Source organism: Corythoichthys intestinalis, chromosome 21 (assembly GCF_030265065.1).
Source record: "Corythoichthys intestinalis isolate RoL2023-P3 chromosome 21, ASM3026506v1, whole genome shotgun sequence".
NCBI classification, from domain to species: Eukaryota; Metazoa; Chordata; class Actinopteri; order Syngnathiformes; family Syngnathidae; genus Corythoichthys; species Corythoichthys intestinalis.
Genome location: NC_080415.1, coordinates 35,462,616 through 35,482,754, shown reverse-complemented (window position 1 = coordinate 35,482,754; position 20,139 = coordinate 35,462,616). Strand labels below are relative to the sequence as shown.

General features: G+C 40.7%; 1 protein-coding gene across 2 annotated transcripts in view; it reads left to right on the top strand.

Annotated features, from left to right (window-relative positions):
* The window catches only part of LOC130909395 (dynein axonemal heavy chain 9-like), a 238,714-nt gene that overhangs the window by 171,353 nt on the left and 47,222 nt on the right, over positions 1-20,139 (top strand). For both annotated transcript variants that reach the window (XM_057825789.1, XM_057825790.1), the window contains 3 exons: positions 3,783-3,976; positions 9,273-9,421; positions 13,944-14,071. In XM_057825789.1, the coding sequence (XP_057681772.1) occupies positions 3,783-3,976; positions 9,273-9,421; positions 13,944-14,071 (471 nt within the window). The remainder of the gene's footprint in view (positions 1-3,782; positions 3,977-9,272; positions 9,422-13,943; positions 14,072-20,139) is intronic.

Here is a 20,139-nt window from a genome sequence, read left to right as displayed (position 1 = left end):
TAATTCCGGTACAAAAACTAATAACCAAAAACGTAAACTTGGGTAAAAACGCTACCTTTGAAATCCTCAAAAAAAAAAAAAAAAAAAAAAAACTGCTGTATGCCAAAAGCCATTTTGCCATATACCCCCCCCCCCCCCCAAAAATTTTTTTTTTTTTTGCCATATGCCAAAAGCCATTTTGCCATATATATAAAAAAAACTGCCATATGCCAAAAGCCATTTGGCCATATATCAAAAAAATAACTGCCATAAGCCAAAAGCCATTTGGCCATATGCCAAAAAATGCCATATGCCAAAAGCCATTTAGCCATATATAAAAAGAACTGCCATATGCCAAAAGCCATTTTACCATATGCCAAAAAAATGCCATATGCCAAAAGCCATTTTGCTGTATACCAAAAAATAATTGCCATATGCCAAAAGCCGTTTTGCCGTATACAAAAAAAAGCCATACACAAAAAATTGCTATATGCCAAAGCCATTTTGCCATATATGAAAAAACTGCCATATGCCAAAAGCCATCTGGCCATATATTTAAAAAAAAAAAAAAAAAAAAAACTTTGTTATGCCAAAAGCCATTTTGCCATATACAAAAAAAAAAATGCCATATGCCAAAAGTCATTTTGCAAAATGTCCCAAAAAATGCCATATGCCAAAAGCCATTTTGCCATATGTCAAAAAATGGCATATGCCAAAAACCATTTTGCCATATGCCAAAAAAAGCCATATACAAAAAAATGGCATGTGCCAAAACCCACTTTGCAATACACAAAAAAACGTCCATATGCCAAAAGCCATTTTGCCATATGCCAAAAAAAAACTGCCAAAAGCCATTTTGCCATATACCAAAAAAAAAAAAAACTGCCAAAACCCATTTTGCCATATGCCAAAAAAATACAGTATGCCAAAAGGCATTTTGCCATGTATAAAAAAACTGCCATATGTGAAAAAACACTCTTATACCAAAAGGCATTTCGCCAGATATTAAAAAAAAACAAAAAACAAAAACTGCCACATGCCAAAAGCCATTTTGCCATATAACATACCACTTTTCGTTCTCGGCTCTGTTGATAAAAATTTACGCCGTTAGAAACGCTGTTATACTCTAACGCCGTTATGAACAACAATGATTATATAGATATATGTTCATTAGTGTGTTGTGTGGAGTTGATATAGATTTATTCAGAAATTGTGAAAAACAATGATGGGAAAATCTGTTATTTAAATTATAAAAGCACTATATTACCATCCAAGTTGTTGGTCATGTCTCCTGGGTTCTGAATCTCATTTCCTTTTAGTCGAAAGTTATTACCATTCCCTATCTGTTCTTATTGCGACACTCTGCTTCGTTTCAGAGTGAACTGTATATGTATATATATTGTAAAGACCAAAAAAAAAAAGATTTTAAAGGCTGAAATAACAGTTGAGATTTTGAGGTCCCACCATCGACAGATGCATGCTTCTGTTTTCAATCTAGAATTTCCTATTGAGTTACATTCGTACAAGGCAGAGTTGCTTCCAAGTAGGGGAAATGTGTCACAGCTGACTTTCCTATCAATTTTGTAGAAATATGGGACATAATTGGAGTCTGTTTTATCCATATCATCTTGACCTCTCTTCTGACAGCCTGTGAATCACCTGGTCTCAAATTTGTGGCCCTGTGTCATCCCGTATGATCATTTTACATTGACGGACACCGTAGAATAAAATACATCACCTAAATCTGTTAAAGAACATATGTTTGCTAATTTAGCCTTTATAAGCAGATGTTGTCCATCTTGTCACATCGGTTTAGCAGCAAACTAAATGTAATGGCGGCATGTGTCTTTAGCCTTTTACGCTAATGAATTTTTCAATCTCGACTCCATGGATTGTATCTTAAGTTAAACTCCACTTACGGGGTTTGGAGACATCTTTCCTCAACAGCACTCAGACTAATGTAGATGCCCAAGGACTTACTGATGGAATTCTCTCTTGAACCTGATCCTTTGATTGTTTAGTGCTCTTGATGATATTAGCAGGCAAGGAAACCCTTGGGGACCTTCAAAGCTGTGCTTACAACTGCCTTGGCTTATGTGCATCAATATTATGCAATTGTATTAACGTAGGGCTGTTTCATCTTTATACAGTATTCTTACCTAAAGGTTGCTTGTCAACTTGTTTAGTGGGGTAAAGCTCCTTGAATTGAATCATGTGGTTCCTCAATCTGCAGTATTGAGAGGTATTGGTATTGATGTTGACTACAGTACAGTGCTACTTCTACTTACGAAATTAATTGGTTAGGACATAACACTACCAATTTTTAGGATGCTCAAATTGTCCCCACCAACTTTTAAGCAACCTTATTTGCATTATATAATGAGTTCATTTAAAAGGGATTTTAGTATGTCTTCCCATATGTTGTCAGGATAGAATAGTGCTGCAACGATTAATCCATTAACTCAAGTGACTGGATTAGAAAAAAGCTTCGACTCAAATTTCGCTGCTTCGAGGATTCGTTTAATTAGAGTGACGTTGCAATAGTTTGTTTTGAAAGTGCTGCTTTTAGTATGTATTGATTTGGGTGGATACACTGCAACAGTGAATATGCCTTAACTCGTCTAACATGGCTGAATCCAGCTGCTCCCTGTTAAGACCAACATAAGGTATATTTTTGTTTGTTTATGCATTCGTTGTCTAGAAGTATGTTTAGCACTTTTTTGTGGGAATAAATGTCTGAACGATTTGTTCAGAGCGTTGTAAATAAAAAAAAAGTTAGCATTTTGTGGCATTTAAGCTAGCGGACACTTTTGCGATGCAAGTTAGCCAAATGTTCATTTGTTGTACTTAGATCTTCATTTATTTTCTGATATAACAACGCATTAAAATGTGCGTAATCCGATTACTCGATTATTCGAACTAACCAATGAATAGATTATTTGATTACTTGAATAATCGATTACTGCAGCCCTAGAATAGACCCTACCATTATTAGATTAATAATTATTATTTGTTTATTCATTATGTTCAGATTTACATTTATCCCTTTTCACTTGCTGAATTTGTCGGTCCGTGTTTTTCCCCCTCAAATGCATGTTTAATTGGCTGATGACTTGACGCCCCCCCCCCCGAAACACAGACACATACCCACTAAGCCCGACAGATTTATGTCATCAACATGCCGCCTCCTCTGCCCCCTTCTAAGTGAAGGGGTATTAGAAGTTTTTTTTTTTTTTTTTTTCGGCCAGCAGCGGCCACTTTAAGTATAGTAAAAAGACGTCAGTTTTGTGGTAGTGGAGGAAACACCACTAATTTTGTCCGACCTGCATCAGAGTTAGCATAACATTGAACTGTGTGAAGTTACTAACCTGCAAAACTACTGCGGTCAGGCCAGCCTCCACAAGAGACAACGAAATCAAGCTAGCCATCCCTCATTTGGATCATTGTTTGCATTATGTGCATTCCGGTAATGCATGGCAGTTTCCTCCATGTGCATGTCCCTTTATTAGTTTTTCTCAATTGCTTTAGTACGTTTCTCAGATCAGAATTTAAATTCTCAAACCAGTTTGTGCATTTCTCAAAAAACGTTGCACGCCTGCAAAAGCCATTTTTTTGTGCAAAATTCTACATATTTCACTCAAAATTAAATTTCTGTGTCAATATACATGTCAGGTATGTCAGAATGACAATCACAATCTAATCCAACGACATCAAAAACACAAAATCTTATGTAGTGGTATGACATTTATTTCAAATGTGTTTTATTTGTGTTTTTCTTGTTAATTTGCTTGATCAATTTCTAGTCACTTTCCTCAATGGATGAGTTCAGGAACCTCGATCGAGACATCGAAGGCTCGGCCAAACGCTGGAAGAAGTTCGTGGAGTCGGAGTCTCCAGAAAAGGAGAAATTCCCACAAGAGTGGAAGAACAAAACCTCTCTCCAGAGGTTGTGTATAATGAGAGCTCTGAGGCCCGACCGCATGACATATGCTGTCAGGTGAGAGGTGCAATGATCACTCGGCCTTTGCTCTCTGATGCTTTTTAATGACCTGCATGATTTGGTTTAACAGCTTGAACCTTGCCTCAAAGTTTGCCAACCTATTTGTCCGTTGCAAAATAATAGCTTGTGCAGCACATCTTGAAATCTTAATTCATGAACTTTATTAGTCTACTCAATATATTTGTATAAATTGTGTCAACATTGTCTTACCGCAAATGCAGTGTTACATAATTACAGTGGTACCTCTACTTACAAAATTAATTGGTTCTGGAAGTAGTTTCGTAACAGTGTTGTTTTCGGCAGCCCTTTTAATTTTCATCTTAGTCTTTTGGACAAAGACACTTATTAGTAGGGTTGTTCCGATCATGTTTTTTTTTGCTCCCGATCCGATCCTGATCATTTTAGTTTGAGTATCTGCCGATCCCGATATTTCCCGATCCGATTGCTTTTTTTTTTTGCTCCAGATTCAAGTCCAATCATTCCTGATAATTTTTCCCGATCATATACATTGTGGCAATGCATTAAGAAAAAAATGAATAAAACTCGGATGAATATATACATTCAACATACAGTACATAAGTACTGTATTTGATTATTATGACAATAAATCCTCAAGATGGCATTTACAATATTAACATTCTTTCTGTGAGAGGGATCCACGGATAGAAAGACTTGTGACTTTGTATATTGAGACTAAATATTGCCATCTAGTGTATTTAATGACTTTCAGTAAATGATAATGTAGCCATGCCCCAATGCATGATGGGAAGTGGAACCATGACTGTGCGCAGTGCTACCAATTGATATATATTCTCTGCCCCTCTTTATGTTTTCGTTTTAATACAATTTGTAAAATTTTCAATCAAAAAATAAACTAGTAGCCCGCCATTGTTCTCAATAATTACTTACACAATGCTCATGGGTGCTGAAGCCTATAAAATCAGTCGCACCCAAGCGCCAGCAGAGGGCGGCAAAACTCAGAAAAGCACAACAAGTACACCTTTGACTGTGCTGTCATTTTAATCTGTTTGAGCGGGGCATTTGTGCGTTAATTGTGTCAAATATTTTAACGGGATTCATTTTAAAAAATTAATTACCGCTCGTTAACGCGATGATTTTGACAGCCCTAATAAAAATGCAGCAAAACATGTAACAAATACATGTTACAATTAGATTATTGCGCAGTAAACATAAAATCAGACTTGTGCATAATGTAAAAAAACCAAGAATAAAGAATAAACGTTAATACACTTAAGTGAAGCTATCGGAACGCGAGGGGCGAATGAAGAGGACTCTTAGATACACACATACACATACAGTATAGGTCCCTCTTATCCTATTGGATGCCAGGAATGCTCAGTAATAGCCAATGGCAGAGCAGCTATTAAATTGTTACGTTCAGTAAACTCAGGTAGCTGAGAGTACCAGCCATACTGTATTTTTGCCTTTCGTATCCTGAAATTTCTTTACTATAAAGTGGCAATATTTTCCCGTTGAGACGTGTCTTAACATGAAAAATCTGTATGTAGAGTCGTTCGTAAGTAGAGGTACTACTGTATCTTTTAAAACCTAGATTACTGTACAATTTCTATGAACATTAGCATCTCAATAATGGTAAATCATTTTTTGTGAAAGGCTAACAATTACCAAGATTGCCTATTAGGACTTCTACAATGTGAAAGACGTACTGCAAAGGAAAAGGATTAGTTAGTGTGTCCCCTGACCATGAACTTCCAGTTGTTATGTTATCATAATAAGCAGCAATCACCTTTCATGTCATTTGTTTCCTATTATGCCTTTCTAACACTGACTTAGTCGTAGGGTTGCACAAAATAAATTACATTACAAAAGGTTAATCAACGTTTGTTTTCCGAAATTTCCAGGTTCGCGGTGAATCAGTTACAGGCACACTTTTGCTCAATAGACGATGTTTATTGATTAGAAAATGCAGAATAAATGAGACAATTCCACAAGAGCAAGTAAACAAGTATCAAAAACAAGTATAACAAATGTCAACGATGACGCTAGATTTGAGTTTGTCAACCCCAGAATCCCCGCGTTCCCGTTACAGCAAAACAAAATGTCCCTTTAGCAATGAAAATCGCTTACCGTGACAAGTGAGTGGGAAGCCAGCAACACTCCAGGAAAGCGGCAAAGGAACAAAGCCAGGCGATCCGTACGTGACCCGCTGGCGGACTTCACGGGTCGCCCGGAAATGTTCGGTTTTTGTAGGGACGCGCCCCACGGAGGCGTAGAGGCCAACCTCCGTCTCCGAGCGGTGCGGCCCTGCCCAATGACAAACATTCTCAAGCGCGTCTCCTAACTATGGGAACAAGGTGAAAAACAATAGAAGTTGTTACAATCTATGTCACAGAAGCAATCATACGTCACAAAAGCATAACGTAATATTCTCCCCCATCAACGTTTGTCTGAATGAACCAATCTACTTGTATTGCGAATTAGATTGTTAATGTAATATGAAATGTGTTTGAAAATTTTTGATTATGACCACTCATTAAATAGCTTTGGCCTTGTTGACCCTAATCTGCGATGTGATGAATAATAACTATTCAACCAAGCAAATAACATGTTCTAAAGTAATTACTAGAATGAATTACAATCATCCCATTGACAAACCACAATCATTTTTTTCCCCCTTTTTCTATTTGAAGTTGCTTCGGTTTGTTGTGTTTCATGCTTGGGGACAACATTCATAAACAATTGAAATAGCCTGTTTTTTTCTGGTAACTTTGTTTTCTTAATTGTTCTCGTCTAAATTTTTCATAGCGGATTCAATATTACGGCGAAAAGTATTTCAGTTAATAGCCATTTTTAAAATCAATGGTCTTTTTCCTCCTCATTGATATGGACACATTCCAAGATGGCAATACCATGATTCATTAAACTCAAATTGGGAAAGAGTGGTTCAGGAGGCATGAGACATAATTTTCACACATGAATTAACACCGCAGAGTCCAGAGCCAACCTTATTGAGAATCTCTTGGATGTTGGATTTTACTTTATGACTGTGCCACCATTAATATCGCAGCTTCATAAAAATTAATGCAGGTCTGAAGGAGTGAACAACGAGTGATTTGACAAAATGATCCCATGGCAACAATGTGGTCAAATGTCGAGAAGTGCTTGAAGGCCATTTGTACACGTACAGTATGTTTCACCAATCTTATTCACTGCTAATCTATTTTGCTGTTAGAGTTTGTACTGAGCAGACAATTGGACTCGAGTCAGAAGGACTCAGACTCGCAAATTGATGACTGGTAACTCAACTCGAACTTCATGGAAAAAAAACGCACTCGGACTTCACTCGCTTGAGTTGGGAGGGTCCAAGACTCGTGACTTGACTCGACTTGTGAAGGCTGACTAACCTGTGACTCGAATTGACTCGACTCGACAACCTTTTGACTTAACAAGACTCATTTTTATAACTTTTGACCTGACACAACTCGTCTTTACAGCCTTGTGACTCGACTCGACATAACCTCATGACTCGACTCGACTCACCATAACCTCGAGACTCTCCTCGACATAACCTCGTGACTCGACCCGACTTGACTCGACATGACCTTATAACTCGACTCGACATAATCTCATGAGTCGACATAAATTTATAACTCAGTTGGACTTGACTCGATATTATCTTGTGACTCAACCCAACATAACCTTGTGCCTCGGAGATTCAACATAACCTCGTGATTCAGAGACTCTACTCGACATAACCTTGAGACTCGACTTGGCTTGATATAACCTTATAATTTAACTCGGCATAATCTCGTGACTCGACTCGTTTTGACATAACCTTGTGACTCTGAGACTCAACTTTACTGGACATAACCTCGTGACTCGGAGACTTGACTTTACTCAACATAACCTTGTGACTCGACTCGATTTTATTCGACATAGCCTCGTGACTCGTCTCGATTTTACTTGATATATTTTCATGACTCGACTCGATATAACCTCGTGACTCGACTCGACTTTACTCGACATAACTTCGTGACTCGACTCGACTTTACTCGACATAACTCCGCGACTCGTATCGACTGTACTCGACATAACCTCGTGACTCGACTCGACATAACCTCGTGACTCGACTCGACATAACCCTCGAGACTCGAATCGACATAACCTCGTGACTCGACTCGACATAACCCTCGAGACTCGAATCGACTTAACCTCGAGACTCGAATCGACATAACCTCGAGCCTCGACTCTACGTCACCTCGAGACTCGAATCAAGTCGACATCACTTTGAGACTCGACATACTGTAGCCTAGAGACTCGACTCGAAATGATCTCAAGACTCCACATAATCTCGAGATTCGACTTGATTTAACATAATCTCGTGACTCGATTTGACATAATCTTGTGACTCGGAGACTCGATCCGACTCGAGTTGTCATAACCTTATAACTCGACTTTACTCGACATACTGTAACCTCGTGACTTGAATCGACTTTACTCAACATAAACTTGTGACTCGAATCACTTTACTCGACATAACCCCGTGACTCGAATCGATTCGACATAACCTCGTGACTCGACTCGACATAACCCTCGAGACTACTCGACATAACCTTCGAGACTCGACTCGACATAACCTCGAGACTCGACTCGACATAACCTCATGACTCGACTCGAAATAATCTCGAGACTTGACTCGACATAATCTCGAGATTCGACTTGACTCGACATAATCTCATGACTCGACTTTACTCGACATAACCTTGCCACTCGAATCGACTTTACTCGACCTAACCTGGTGACTCGAATAACTTTACTCGACATAACCCCGTGACTCAAATTGATTCAACATAACATCGTGACTCGACTCGACATAACCCTCGAGACGAGACGAGACATAACCTCGAGACTCGAATCGACATAACCTCGCGACTCGACACGACATAACCTCGTGACTCGACGCGAAATAATCTCGAGATTTGACATAATCTCAAGATTCAACTTGACTCAACATAATCTCATGACTCGATTTGGCATAATCTCGTGACTCGGAGACTCGATCCGACTTAAATCAACATAACTTTATAACTCGACTCAACATAATCTCGTGACTCGACTCGACTACACTTATGACTCGGATCATAGTGACTCGTGCAATTGTCTAGTACTGAGTAAGTTTGGGTCATTTAAATATTTGGTTTGATTGATAAAATGTCCAGTATTTTTCTCTTAAAGAGATTTAGAGACTTTGTTGAGCTCGTCTGTCAAAGATACCAAAAAGTGCCGTCATGTAGTTCCATTCTCCCTACAGAGACTTTGTTGAGGAGAAACTAGGGAGCAAGTACGTGATTGGCAGATCTCTGGACTTCGCAGTGTCCTTTGAAGAGACAGGTCCGACGACGCCTATGTTCTTCATCCTCTCTCCTGGAGTTGATCCTTTGAAGGATGTGGAGAAACACGGTAATACTCTGACTGTTTTATCTTTAATAAGCCATAAAATTCCTCCTCACAGCATGCGGGGGCTTTATCAGAGCATACATACTGTGAACACAGCTGTCATTTCTTCATATTGTCAAAGAACGTGAGATTTTTGTGAAGCAGTCTATTGAAGTGAAGTGCAGGCATAGTTCCTTGCTACTCCGATTGCAATTTCATAAGATTATCAGGGAGAACAGCGGTTGCTCTATCACATCTGTCTTGTGCTTTTATTTAGCATAAACCATCACTGCCAGAAATCTGGCTAGATTGAAGGGATTATACTAAAGGTCACATATTTATGAGATGACATATTTATGAAATAGGGCTGGCAGAAAGTAAATGCCATTGGCTTCAGAGTTACTTTACACTTCAGAATAATTTAGATATTGTTGATGGCCTTTTTTGGCTACCAAGTGGCGGAAAATATTGTAATAGGTAATACCGTAGGGAGGGTACGACAGAAAATTTATGCGGTTTTGAAACCGTGATGCTTTCATACCATGGTGTACCTTGAAATTGGTAATCGGCAGTGTTGGGAATAATAGCGAGTCTACTCTGCTCTGTTTATTTGTCATCCAAGACTTGGGGTGCGTTGAGGTTCGAGAATAGCGCACGTACTTCTTATGACTCCAGGCTCTTGGTTACTGCTCATTCAATTAGACAATGCTTTCCAAAGCTTGCTAACGTTTCTGTGTTTGCTACACCTGAATGCTAGCCTCGTTGCCATCCCCCAATGTCAACCAGCAAGAATGCTGCCTCCATCTTGAGGACGGCAGACGCTTTGAGGATGACGGGGGAGTAGGGGACGAGGCTACCTGAATGCACCCCCTGGATAGATTCGATGGAAGTGATTGTGATTGGCTGAGGGTTAGAGTCATGTGTCATGGTAAGCCAATCAGAGCCGGTGTTTTCACACACAAACCGGAACAGCGCGTGCGGCAAACACACACACGCAAAACAGATGCAGAGGGATATGATGGCAGAGCATTCAGAGGAAAATTTGTCCTTTATGAGGTGGAGATATAAACACTATTTCAAGTTGGTCGAACTTAAAGGAAAGAACGTACATGTAATGTGCATTGTTATTTTATTATATTGTTTACTTTTTATTTTTGTTGCACTTCAAGTGTAGGATAAATCTGTTGTTGGTGAGGTGAAATAAATATTACAAGGTTCTATAACACAACTACCTGTCTGTTCTTCTCTATTCAACTGACTCGAATACTGCTCAGAAAAATTCAAATTATTTGACATACAACAACTTCTTTTTAAAGTAACGGAAATAGTTGCTTTCCCTGGTAACTAGTTACTTTTACTTTAGAGTAGGGCTGTCAAACGATTAAAATTTTTAATCGAGTTAATTACAGCTTAAAAATTAATTAATCGTAATTAATCGCAATTCAAACCGTCTATAAAATATGCCATATTTTTCTGTAAATTATTGTTGGAATGAAAAGATAAGACACAAGACAGATATATACATTCAACATACGGTACATAAGTACTGTATTTGTTTATTATAACAATAAATCAACAAGATGCCTTTATTATTAACATTCTGTTAAAGCGATCCATGGATAGAAAGACTTGTAGTTCTTAAAAGATAAATGTTAATACAAGTTATAGAAATGTTATATAAAAACCCCTCTTAATGTTTTCATTTTATTAAAATTTGTAAAATTTTCAATCAAAAAATAAACTAGTAGCTCGCCATTGTTGATGTCATTACACCATGCTCACTCCCCAAACCCATAAAATCATTTGGACCCAAGCAGAGGGCGCCAAACAACAAAAAACAGGTAACAAGCGGACATTACACTGCTGCCATTTTAATCTGAGCGGGGCATGTGCGTTAATTGCGTCAAATATTTTAACGTGATTAATTAAAAAATTAATTACCGCCCGTTAACGCGATAATTTTGACAGCCCTACTTTAGAGTAATTCAGTTACTAACTCACTTTTTGGAAGAAGTAGTGAGTAACTATAACTAATTACTTTTTCAAAGTAGCGTGTCCAACACTGGTAATCGGCACGTCAAAATGTTACCAAGAATATTTCTTGATATTTGAATCCGATATATCTACAATTGTTTAGTAATTGAATTCATTCATTTAAAAAAATAAATAAATAAACAGTGTATTGGTTTAAGGGCTGACGGACATCGGAAGTGAAAAAGCTCTCTTGATCTGGTCTTTAACCCTTTAACACCTAAGCCTATTTTGGCCGAATTTGCATGCATTTGATGTTGCCTTTATATTTCAAAGAAAAAATTGTTTACAATGGCCAAATTGGGTCCCTTTTTTCAGGACACCTTGAACTTCATGTCTAAACTGTTGTTTTCTTCACTGACCAATTATAATCCACATTTTGGACCCAAAAAGACAAAAAAATCCCAATTTTTTTTTTCAAAATTTGTAATGTTGACGTCCCATTGACAACCAAACATGCTCGACCAACCGTTTTGAAGCTTGATAATATTTATTCAACTTGTTAGGATAAACATTCAATAGAAAAAAATAAGATTGAATAGTTTTATGTTTGACAATTCAACACAAACAGCAGGTATGGTCATAGGCGTTTTTGGCCTTTACACATACTATGGTCAAAACAGGTTATATAGTGTGCAAAATAGTGAGAAAAAATTTATATATATATCATCTAACACAAAAAGGGTTTGTAAGATATCTCTTTGTGAAGTTAGGTGTTGTACCCATTACCTTATCAAAAGTATATACGTACATGCAATCAAGCTTCTCGAACACACATCTACATAAAAATTGAAAAGATTATAGTGAAGAAAAAATATATATAACATTGAAAAAAAGTATTTTAAAAAAATATTTACAAGTAGTTGAATTCAAATTTTTCAGGCATGCGACTCAATAAAGTTTTTTTTTTTTTTTTTTTGCGCACTCAATAAAGCTTCTTGAAGAGGTCACGGAGGGAGCTGCGTCACACAGCCTACTCTTTTCGCCGTTTGCGCTATACTGTCACTTCTACTCGCCGAGACGCCGATTCATCAGAGGAAAACAACGACAAATACGAGTCATCTTCTTCCTTGAGTTACTGAAATAATGCATTAGCTTGTGCTAAATGTAGTTTTAGATTCATTCTGCACGTTTCAAAGTTGCTCGCTCAAACAAACCGGTGTTGTGCATTTTTCGGCACAACACCGGCCGTTGCTTGCTTCGCATGCCTCCCTTTCAATAGTTGGCGCCTCGCTCGGAAATTTATTTAAAATGATCACATTCGGTGCGTCCTTCCTGACATCACAACGACACTTGGGATAAGTAGTCTCTTGTGCTGCTTTCGGTTTTGAAAAAGGACAAGAAATGATGGAAATATGGAGATGGATACATGGTTCATGCAGCGTTTTAATGCATTTTTATGAGTGCAATAAAACTATAAAACTCAAATGACATTATCTCCCGTTTTTCTTGGCTGATTGACTTCAAATAAAACTGGTGTGGTCATCAACTTCCGCACTTTCAAACGAGACCAACCAGCAGCACGTGGGTGATGTAATTACAGCGTGACGAAGCTTCAAAGACGATATGCTTAAACGCTTCGCTGCCGACACGTTCGGTGTTAAAGGGTTAAAGCACGATAAAGATCAGTGTTTATTAAAAGCAGTATTTTTTTTTCCTTTATTCCATTTAAATTTCCTTCGTAAGCCAAAGTGATCATATCTGATGAGTTCATTGAGTTTAACACCAACCAAAACCCGAGCAATCAGTAAAATCTCCAACGGGAAGTGATTTCACAGCGCTCTGTGCTAAGACCAATTGGATCTGACTTTCTTGGTTTGTAATGGCCTTAAAGCCACGGTTTTACAAACAAATCCATATCAGATTGAATCAGCTCGAGATGAAGCAAACAGACCTTGAACCTTTATGAAATCCTTTCCTAATATGATAACAGGACAGATTGCTTCTGGAACTTGTCTGCTAATTGAATACCAGCAGCCTCACGCTGTGTGGATCAAAGCTGAAAGTTATCATATCATTGCAATAGAAAGAGCACAGTGATTTTAGCCTAACACTAACTGAACTGTGCACCACAATAACATCTTGTTACGAAAGCAATTGGTGACATGATTTTGGCCTGAGTCGGGAGCTTCTATTGCTAAAACAGGAACCTCACTATCTGTCTGCAGTTAGGTCGACATTGTAGTGTGACAAAACTAATTGCCTTGTTCAATCTCTATGGCACAGGTAAGAAAGGCATTTACTTTCTGCCCAAATTAAAGTTTTAATGTCTTACTGGGAGGTTAGATTAAAAGCTCAATTGCACTGCAACAGTATGTTGGCGTGGCTATTGTCAGCAAGGTGCTTGTAACTTCCAAAAGAGGTAAACATTGTGATGATTTTAGGTTTTTATTTATTACTTTGCTACTGCTTTAAATTACGTTGTTGTAACTGTGTTTGCTAGACTGATAGCAGGAAGTGGCTTAATGAGTGGAATTACATCCATCTATTGTATGTTTGAATGTATTTATTTCAGGGAAGAAGCTTGGGTTCACATTTGACAACAAGAACTTCCACAGTTTGTCTCTGGGTCAAGGACAGGAGGTCATGGCTGAACAAGTTCTCGACTTGGCAGCTAAGCGTGGCCATTGGGTCATATTGCAGGTAAAGTAGCCTATGTTTTTATTCATTATTTAACATCTTCCTTGTTTTAAATGACCACATCTATTGTCATTCATCCATCCATCGGTCCGTCCGTCCGTCCGTCCGTCTGTCCGTCATCTACCACTTAATCCGGGGTCGGGTTGCGGGGGCAGCAGCTTTAGAAGGGAAGCCCAGACTTCCCTCTCCCCAGCCACTCCAACTAGCTCCTCCGGTGGCATCCCCAAGGCGTTCCCAGGCCAGCCGAAAGACATAGTAATAATAATAATAATGCATTTTTTTTGTAACGCACTTTACATTTGAAAAACAAATCTCAAAGTGCACATTGGCAAAAAAAGAAAATAATAAATAAAATGCAAAAGACTAAGAATAAAACAGTAAAAGCAAAACAGACACAAGCACAGATAAAATCAGATACCAATCTGAGATGGTCTAGGAGGGCGTTCCACAGACGGGGAGCAGCGGCTGTAAAGGCCCTGTCGCCCATAGTCTTGAGCCGAGTCCTGGGCGGGAGTAGACGGTGCTGTTGGCCTGACCGGGTTCTGTCTGAAGTATGTGATGTGAGGAGTTCGGTGAGGTAGGTGGGGGCTACACCGTGTAGACAGTGATGGGTGTGAAGGAGGATTTTGAATTCAATACGGAGGTGAACAGGGAGCCAGTGTAGGGTGCGGAGGATGGGGGTGATGTGCTCATGTTTACGCACCCTCATCAGGACCCTGGCAGCGCTGTTTTGGACATACTGAAGCCTCTGTAGGCTCTTGCCAGGGATTCCGATGAGGAGTGCATTGCAATAGTCCAACCTGGAGGAGATAAAGGCATGTACGAGTCTCTCTGCAGCAGGACGGGAGAGAGATGGCCGGAGTTTGGCAATATTGCGGAGGTGAAAGAAGGAGGTTTTGCAAATGTAATTGATGTGATTGTTAAAGCTAAGATGGGGGTCAAACCTGACTCCCAAATTAGTCACAGAAGGGGAGAGGGAAGATTTGTGGCCGAAAAAGGAGACTGAGGAAATGGGGGCGGAACGGAGCTGGTGAGGGGTACCAATGTGAATGGCTTCTGTTTTGGAACTGTTCAGCTGCAGGAAGTTTTCACTCATCCAAGCCTTTATCTCCTCCAGGCAAGAGTCAAGTTGAGAAACAGAGGAGGAGGGGGTGGAGGACGGAGTGACCTTGAAATATAGTTGTGTGTCGTCAGCATAGTAATGGAATTGTATTCCATGCCTGCTGACAACACGACCAAGGGGTAGTATGTAAATGGTGAAGAGGGTTGGACCGAGCACATAGTCTCTCCAGCGTGTCCTGGGTTGTCCCCGGGGGCTCCAGCCGGTGGGACATGCCCGGAAACACCTCTCCAGGGAGGTGTCGAGGAGGCATCCGAACCCGATGCCCGAGCCACCTCAACCTGCTCCTCTCAACGTGGTGGAGTAGCGGCTCGACACAGAGTCCCTACCGGATGACCGAGCTTCTCACCCTATCTCTAAGGTAGAGCCCCGACATCCTGCTGAGGAAACTCATTTCGGCTGCTTGTATCCGAGATCTTGTACTTTTGTTCACGACCCTCAGCTCGTGACCATAGGTGAGGGTAGGACTGGTAAATCGAGAGCTTCGCCTTTTGGCTCAGCTCTTTCTTCACCACAATGGACCGATGCAGAGTCCTCATCACTGCAGACTCTGCACCGATCCACCTATCAATCTCCCACTCCCTCCTACTCTCACTCATGAACAAGACCCCAAGATACTTGAACTCCTCAACTTGGGGCAGGATCTCATCCCCGACCCGGAGAGGGCACGTCACCCTTTTCCGACTGAGGACAATGGTCTCGGATTTGGTGGTGCTGATCTTCATCCCAACTGCTTCACATTCGGCTGCGAACCGCTCCAATGAGGGTTGAAGGTCATGGCTTGAAGAAGCCAACACCACACCACAACGTCTGCAAAAAGCAGATTTGCAATAATGAGGCCACCAAACCGAGCTCCCTCAACGCTTCGACTGCGCTTAGAAATTCTGTCCATAATAATTATGAAAAGAATCGGTGACAAAGAGCAGCTTCGGCGGAGTCCAACCCTCACTGGTAACGAATTTAACTTACTGCCGGCAATGCGGACCAAACTCTGACACCGGTCTTACAGGGACCGAACAGTCCTTACCAAGGGGCTCGGTACCCTGTACTCCCGAGGCACCCCACACAGGACTTCCCGAGGCACATATTCAAACGCCTTCTCCAGATCCACACAAAACATGTAGACGGGTTTGGCGAACTCCCATGCACCCTCGAAGACCCTCCCAAGGGTGTAGAGCTGATCCACTGTTCCACGGCCAGGACGAAAACCACACTGCTCCTCCTGAATCCAAGATTCAACTTCCCGACGGACCCTCCTTTCCAGCACCCCTGAATAGACTTTACCAGGGGATGCTGACGAGTGTGATCCCTCTATAATTGGAACACACCCTCCGGTCCTCCTTCTTAAAAAGGGGGACCACCAGCCCGGTCTACCAATCCAGAGGCACTATCCCCAATGTCCATGCGATGTTGTAGAGGCGTGTCAGCCATGACAGCCCCACAACATTCAGAGCCTTTTGGAACTCCGGGTGGATGTCATCGACCCCCGGGGCTTTGCCACCCAGGAGCTTTCCAACCACCTCAGTGACTTCGACCCCAAAGATAGGAGAGCCCACCTCGGAGTCCCCAGACTCTGTATCCTCAAAAGAAGGCGTGTCAGTGGTACTGAGGATGTCTGAATGTCCCAAGAGTTAACTTCTGTATTTGGGGGTCGGACCGCCAAGGCCCCAGCGTTTGCCTGCCGCCCAACTCCCTACAAATGCGACCCCTTTAGCCCTTCTCACAGGTGATGAGCCCATCATCCATAAATCTTTCGTTCACTCAGTCACTGTCACTAAAGAGAATTTGACCGAGTTTTGTGTTGTCCAAGTTTTACAAGTGGGCGGGGCTTTGCGATATGTCCATTGTAATACAACTATTTACTTTTTGCAGGGATCAATAAAGTGATGTAAAGCATTACTACTACTTGGCTAAAGTGGGCAAGCTGAAGTTCAACATGAAATATATTAGTATCACACAAGCAGTTTCTCTACTTTTGGCTGACATAGTAGGGGGAGTGGCTCATTCAGTGACTGAAGGGTCAGTGGTTCCACTCCGGCTGTCCCTGGGCAAGACAGTGAATCTTCAATTGCTTCCAGTTGCTATGATTGAAACATCACACATAGGAACAATAAATGTGTGCATCTATGGGTTCATGTGAGCAACAGTAAAGTGCTGTACGTATGCTGTAAAATCATGGTGGTAAATAAGTATTTCGTCAATACCAAATACCGTTTTCTGTAACTCTTCACAAGCTTTTCACACACTGTTGCTGGTATTTTGGCCCATTCCTCCATGCAGATCTCCTCTAGAGCAGTGATGTTTTGGGGCTGTCATTGGGCAACACGGACTTTCAACTCCCTCCACAGATTTTCTATGGGGTTGAGATCTGGAGACTGGCTTGGCCACCCCAGGACCTTGAAATGCTTCTTACGAAGCCACTCGTTTGTTGCCCTGGCTGTGTGTTAGGGATCATTGTCATGCTGAAAGACCCAGCCACATCTCATCTTCAATGCCCTTGCTGATAGAAGGAGATTTTCACTCAAAATCTCTGGATACATGGCCCCATTGATTCTTTCCTTTACACAGATCAGTCGTCCTGGTCCCTTTGCAGAAAAGTGGCCCCAAAGCATGATGTTTCCACCCTCAACAGTGGGTATGGTGTTCATCGGATGCAATTTAAAATTCTTTCTCTTCCAAACACGAGAACTTGTGTTTCTACCAAAAAGTTCTATTTTGGTTTCATCTGACCATAACACATTCTCCCAGTCCTCTTCTGGATCATCCAAATGCTCTCTAGCGAACCGCAGACGGGCCTGGATGTGTACTTTGTTCAGCAGGGGGACACGTCTGGCAGTGCAGGATTTGAGTCCCTGGCGGCGCATTGTGTTACTGTTAGTAGCCTTGATTACTGTGGTCCTAGCTCTCTGTAGGTCATTCACTAGGTCCCCTTGTGTGGTTCTGGGATTTTTGCTCACCGTTCTTGTTATCATTTTGACGCCACGGGTAAGATCTTGCATGGAGCCCCAGATCGAGGGAGATTATCCTTGGTCTTGTATGTTTTCCATTTTCTAATAATTGCTCCCACATTTGATTTCTCTACACCAAGCGTTTTACCTATTGCAGATTCAGTCTTCCCAGCCTGGGTGCAGGTCTACAATTTTGTCTCTGGTGTCCGTTGACAGCTCTTTGGTCTTGGCCATAGAGGAGTTTGGAGTGTGACTGACTGAGATTGTGGACAGGTGTCTTTTATACTGATAATGCGTTAAAACAGGTGCCATTAATACAGGTAACGAGTGGAGCCTCGTTAAACCTCGTTAGACCTTGTTAGAAGAAGTTAGACCTCTTTGACAGCCAGAAATCTTGCTTGTGTGTAGGTGACCAAATACTTATTTTCTACTCTAATTTGGAAATAAATTATTTAAAAATCAAAAAATGTGATTTTTTTTTTTTTCACATTCTGTCTCTCATGGTTAAGGTTTACCCATGTTGACAATTACAGGCCTCTCTAATCTTTTCAAGTAGGAGAACTTGCAGAATTGGTGGTTGACTAAATACTTATTTGCCCCACTGTACTGCATTTATACAAAGAGTAAGGGAATTCCAGTCACATGAATTCACTCTTAATTAATTGTATTATCTCATTCCTTTGCCAAGCATACATGATGCCATTCGCCTTTGTCACAGGTAATCTGCATGTATAGTGAACTGAATTCTCCATGGGAATTCTCTTACTGGAACTGGCTTTCAGTATTACTATTGAATGCCCGTCCCTATATCTGTAGTCATGGTATCTTTTCCCTTCTTATCAGGAGGGCAAGGCTCCTGTTTGCATATTAAGTGGAAACCTTAGAGGAATTATAATGGGAAATATTGACGGGTAGGGGAGAAAAAAAAAACACATGGTGATCCTCTACCTTCTTTTTCTTTAAATACTGTATATATTTCTCCTCACCAATAGTAGATTAGGAGAAAATAGGAAAACCACACTCTCCGCTCTATGAGTATAGCACGGAGAAGCAGTCGTTTAATTACCTTTGCATAAGAATCGAGATCAATAGGGTTGAAAAGGGATTGTCCCCTTGGCAACAAACCACCCACTCACTTTATCATCAAGTATCTGTCTGCCTGCCGAGAGTTAGATCTATAGCACTGGCCGGCAGAGAGAAAAACATCGGGGGTGTCATTATCTCAGTTATTTTACAAGTTTTATCTCCTGATATTAGACTCACATCCATTATACATACATAAATTCCTTACTAGCCATCTGTCTTACCAAGTACACCCCACTTACAACTGATTTCACCTTTTCTCACTTGGCCAAGCAAAAGGGTCCATCAGGGTAGTGCTCAGTCATTGGCTGACCCTTCAACATTTGGGTAACAATGCCAAGCCCTGCTGAGGTGGACTGGAGAGATAGAGATGCAGAAGCCTTGAAAGCAAACCCCATGAGGGTGGGGGTGTTGAAAGGAAGGCAATCAGTCCATGAGATTGGAGCTGAATATCCTACACGGACAAGCCAATAGGAATCAAGTGACCATAACTGGCCATTTTTCCCCCCACATTCATCGTTAAATCCAACACATAAACAGGCAGTAGCTGAAAGATGCCAAGATAAGACAGGTACTGTATATCATATTCTCACAAAAGGACTCCTTCTGTGTTTTTAACAGGACATTGGAAGGCAATGTTCATGTAATTTATAGTGATTTTGTCTTTGCGAATTGTCATGCTCTTAAAGTGCAAATGACACAAGAAAACATGTTTATTTCATATTACGCGCTAGAGGCGTGCGAAATTTCCGATTCTTAGATTATTCGCGATTCGGCCTTGGAAGATTCGAGAACGATTCACAAATATCCAAATTCTGATTATTGAATTATACCAGGTAAAGCGGAAGTAAAACACAGTCAGCGCGGTCTTTGGGACGCAATGAGGAACGGACCGAGAGTAAATATCATGTTCAACTCAT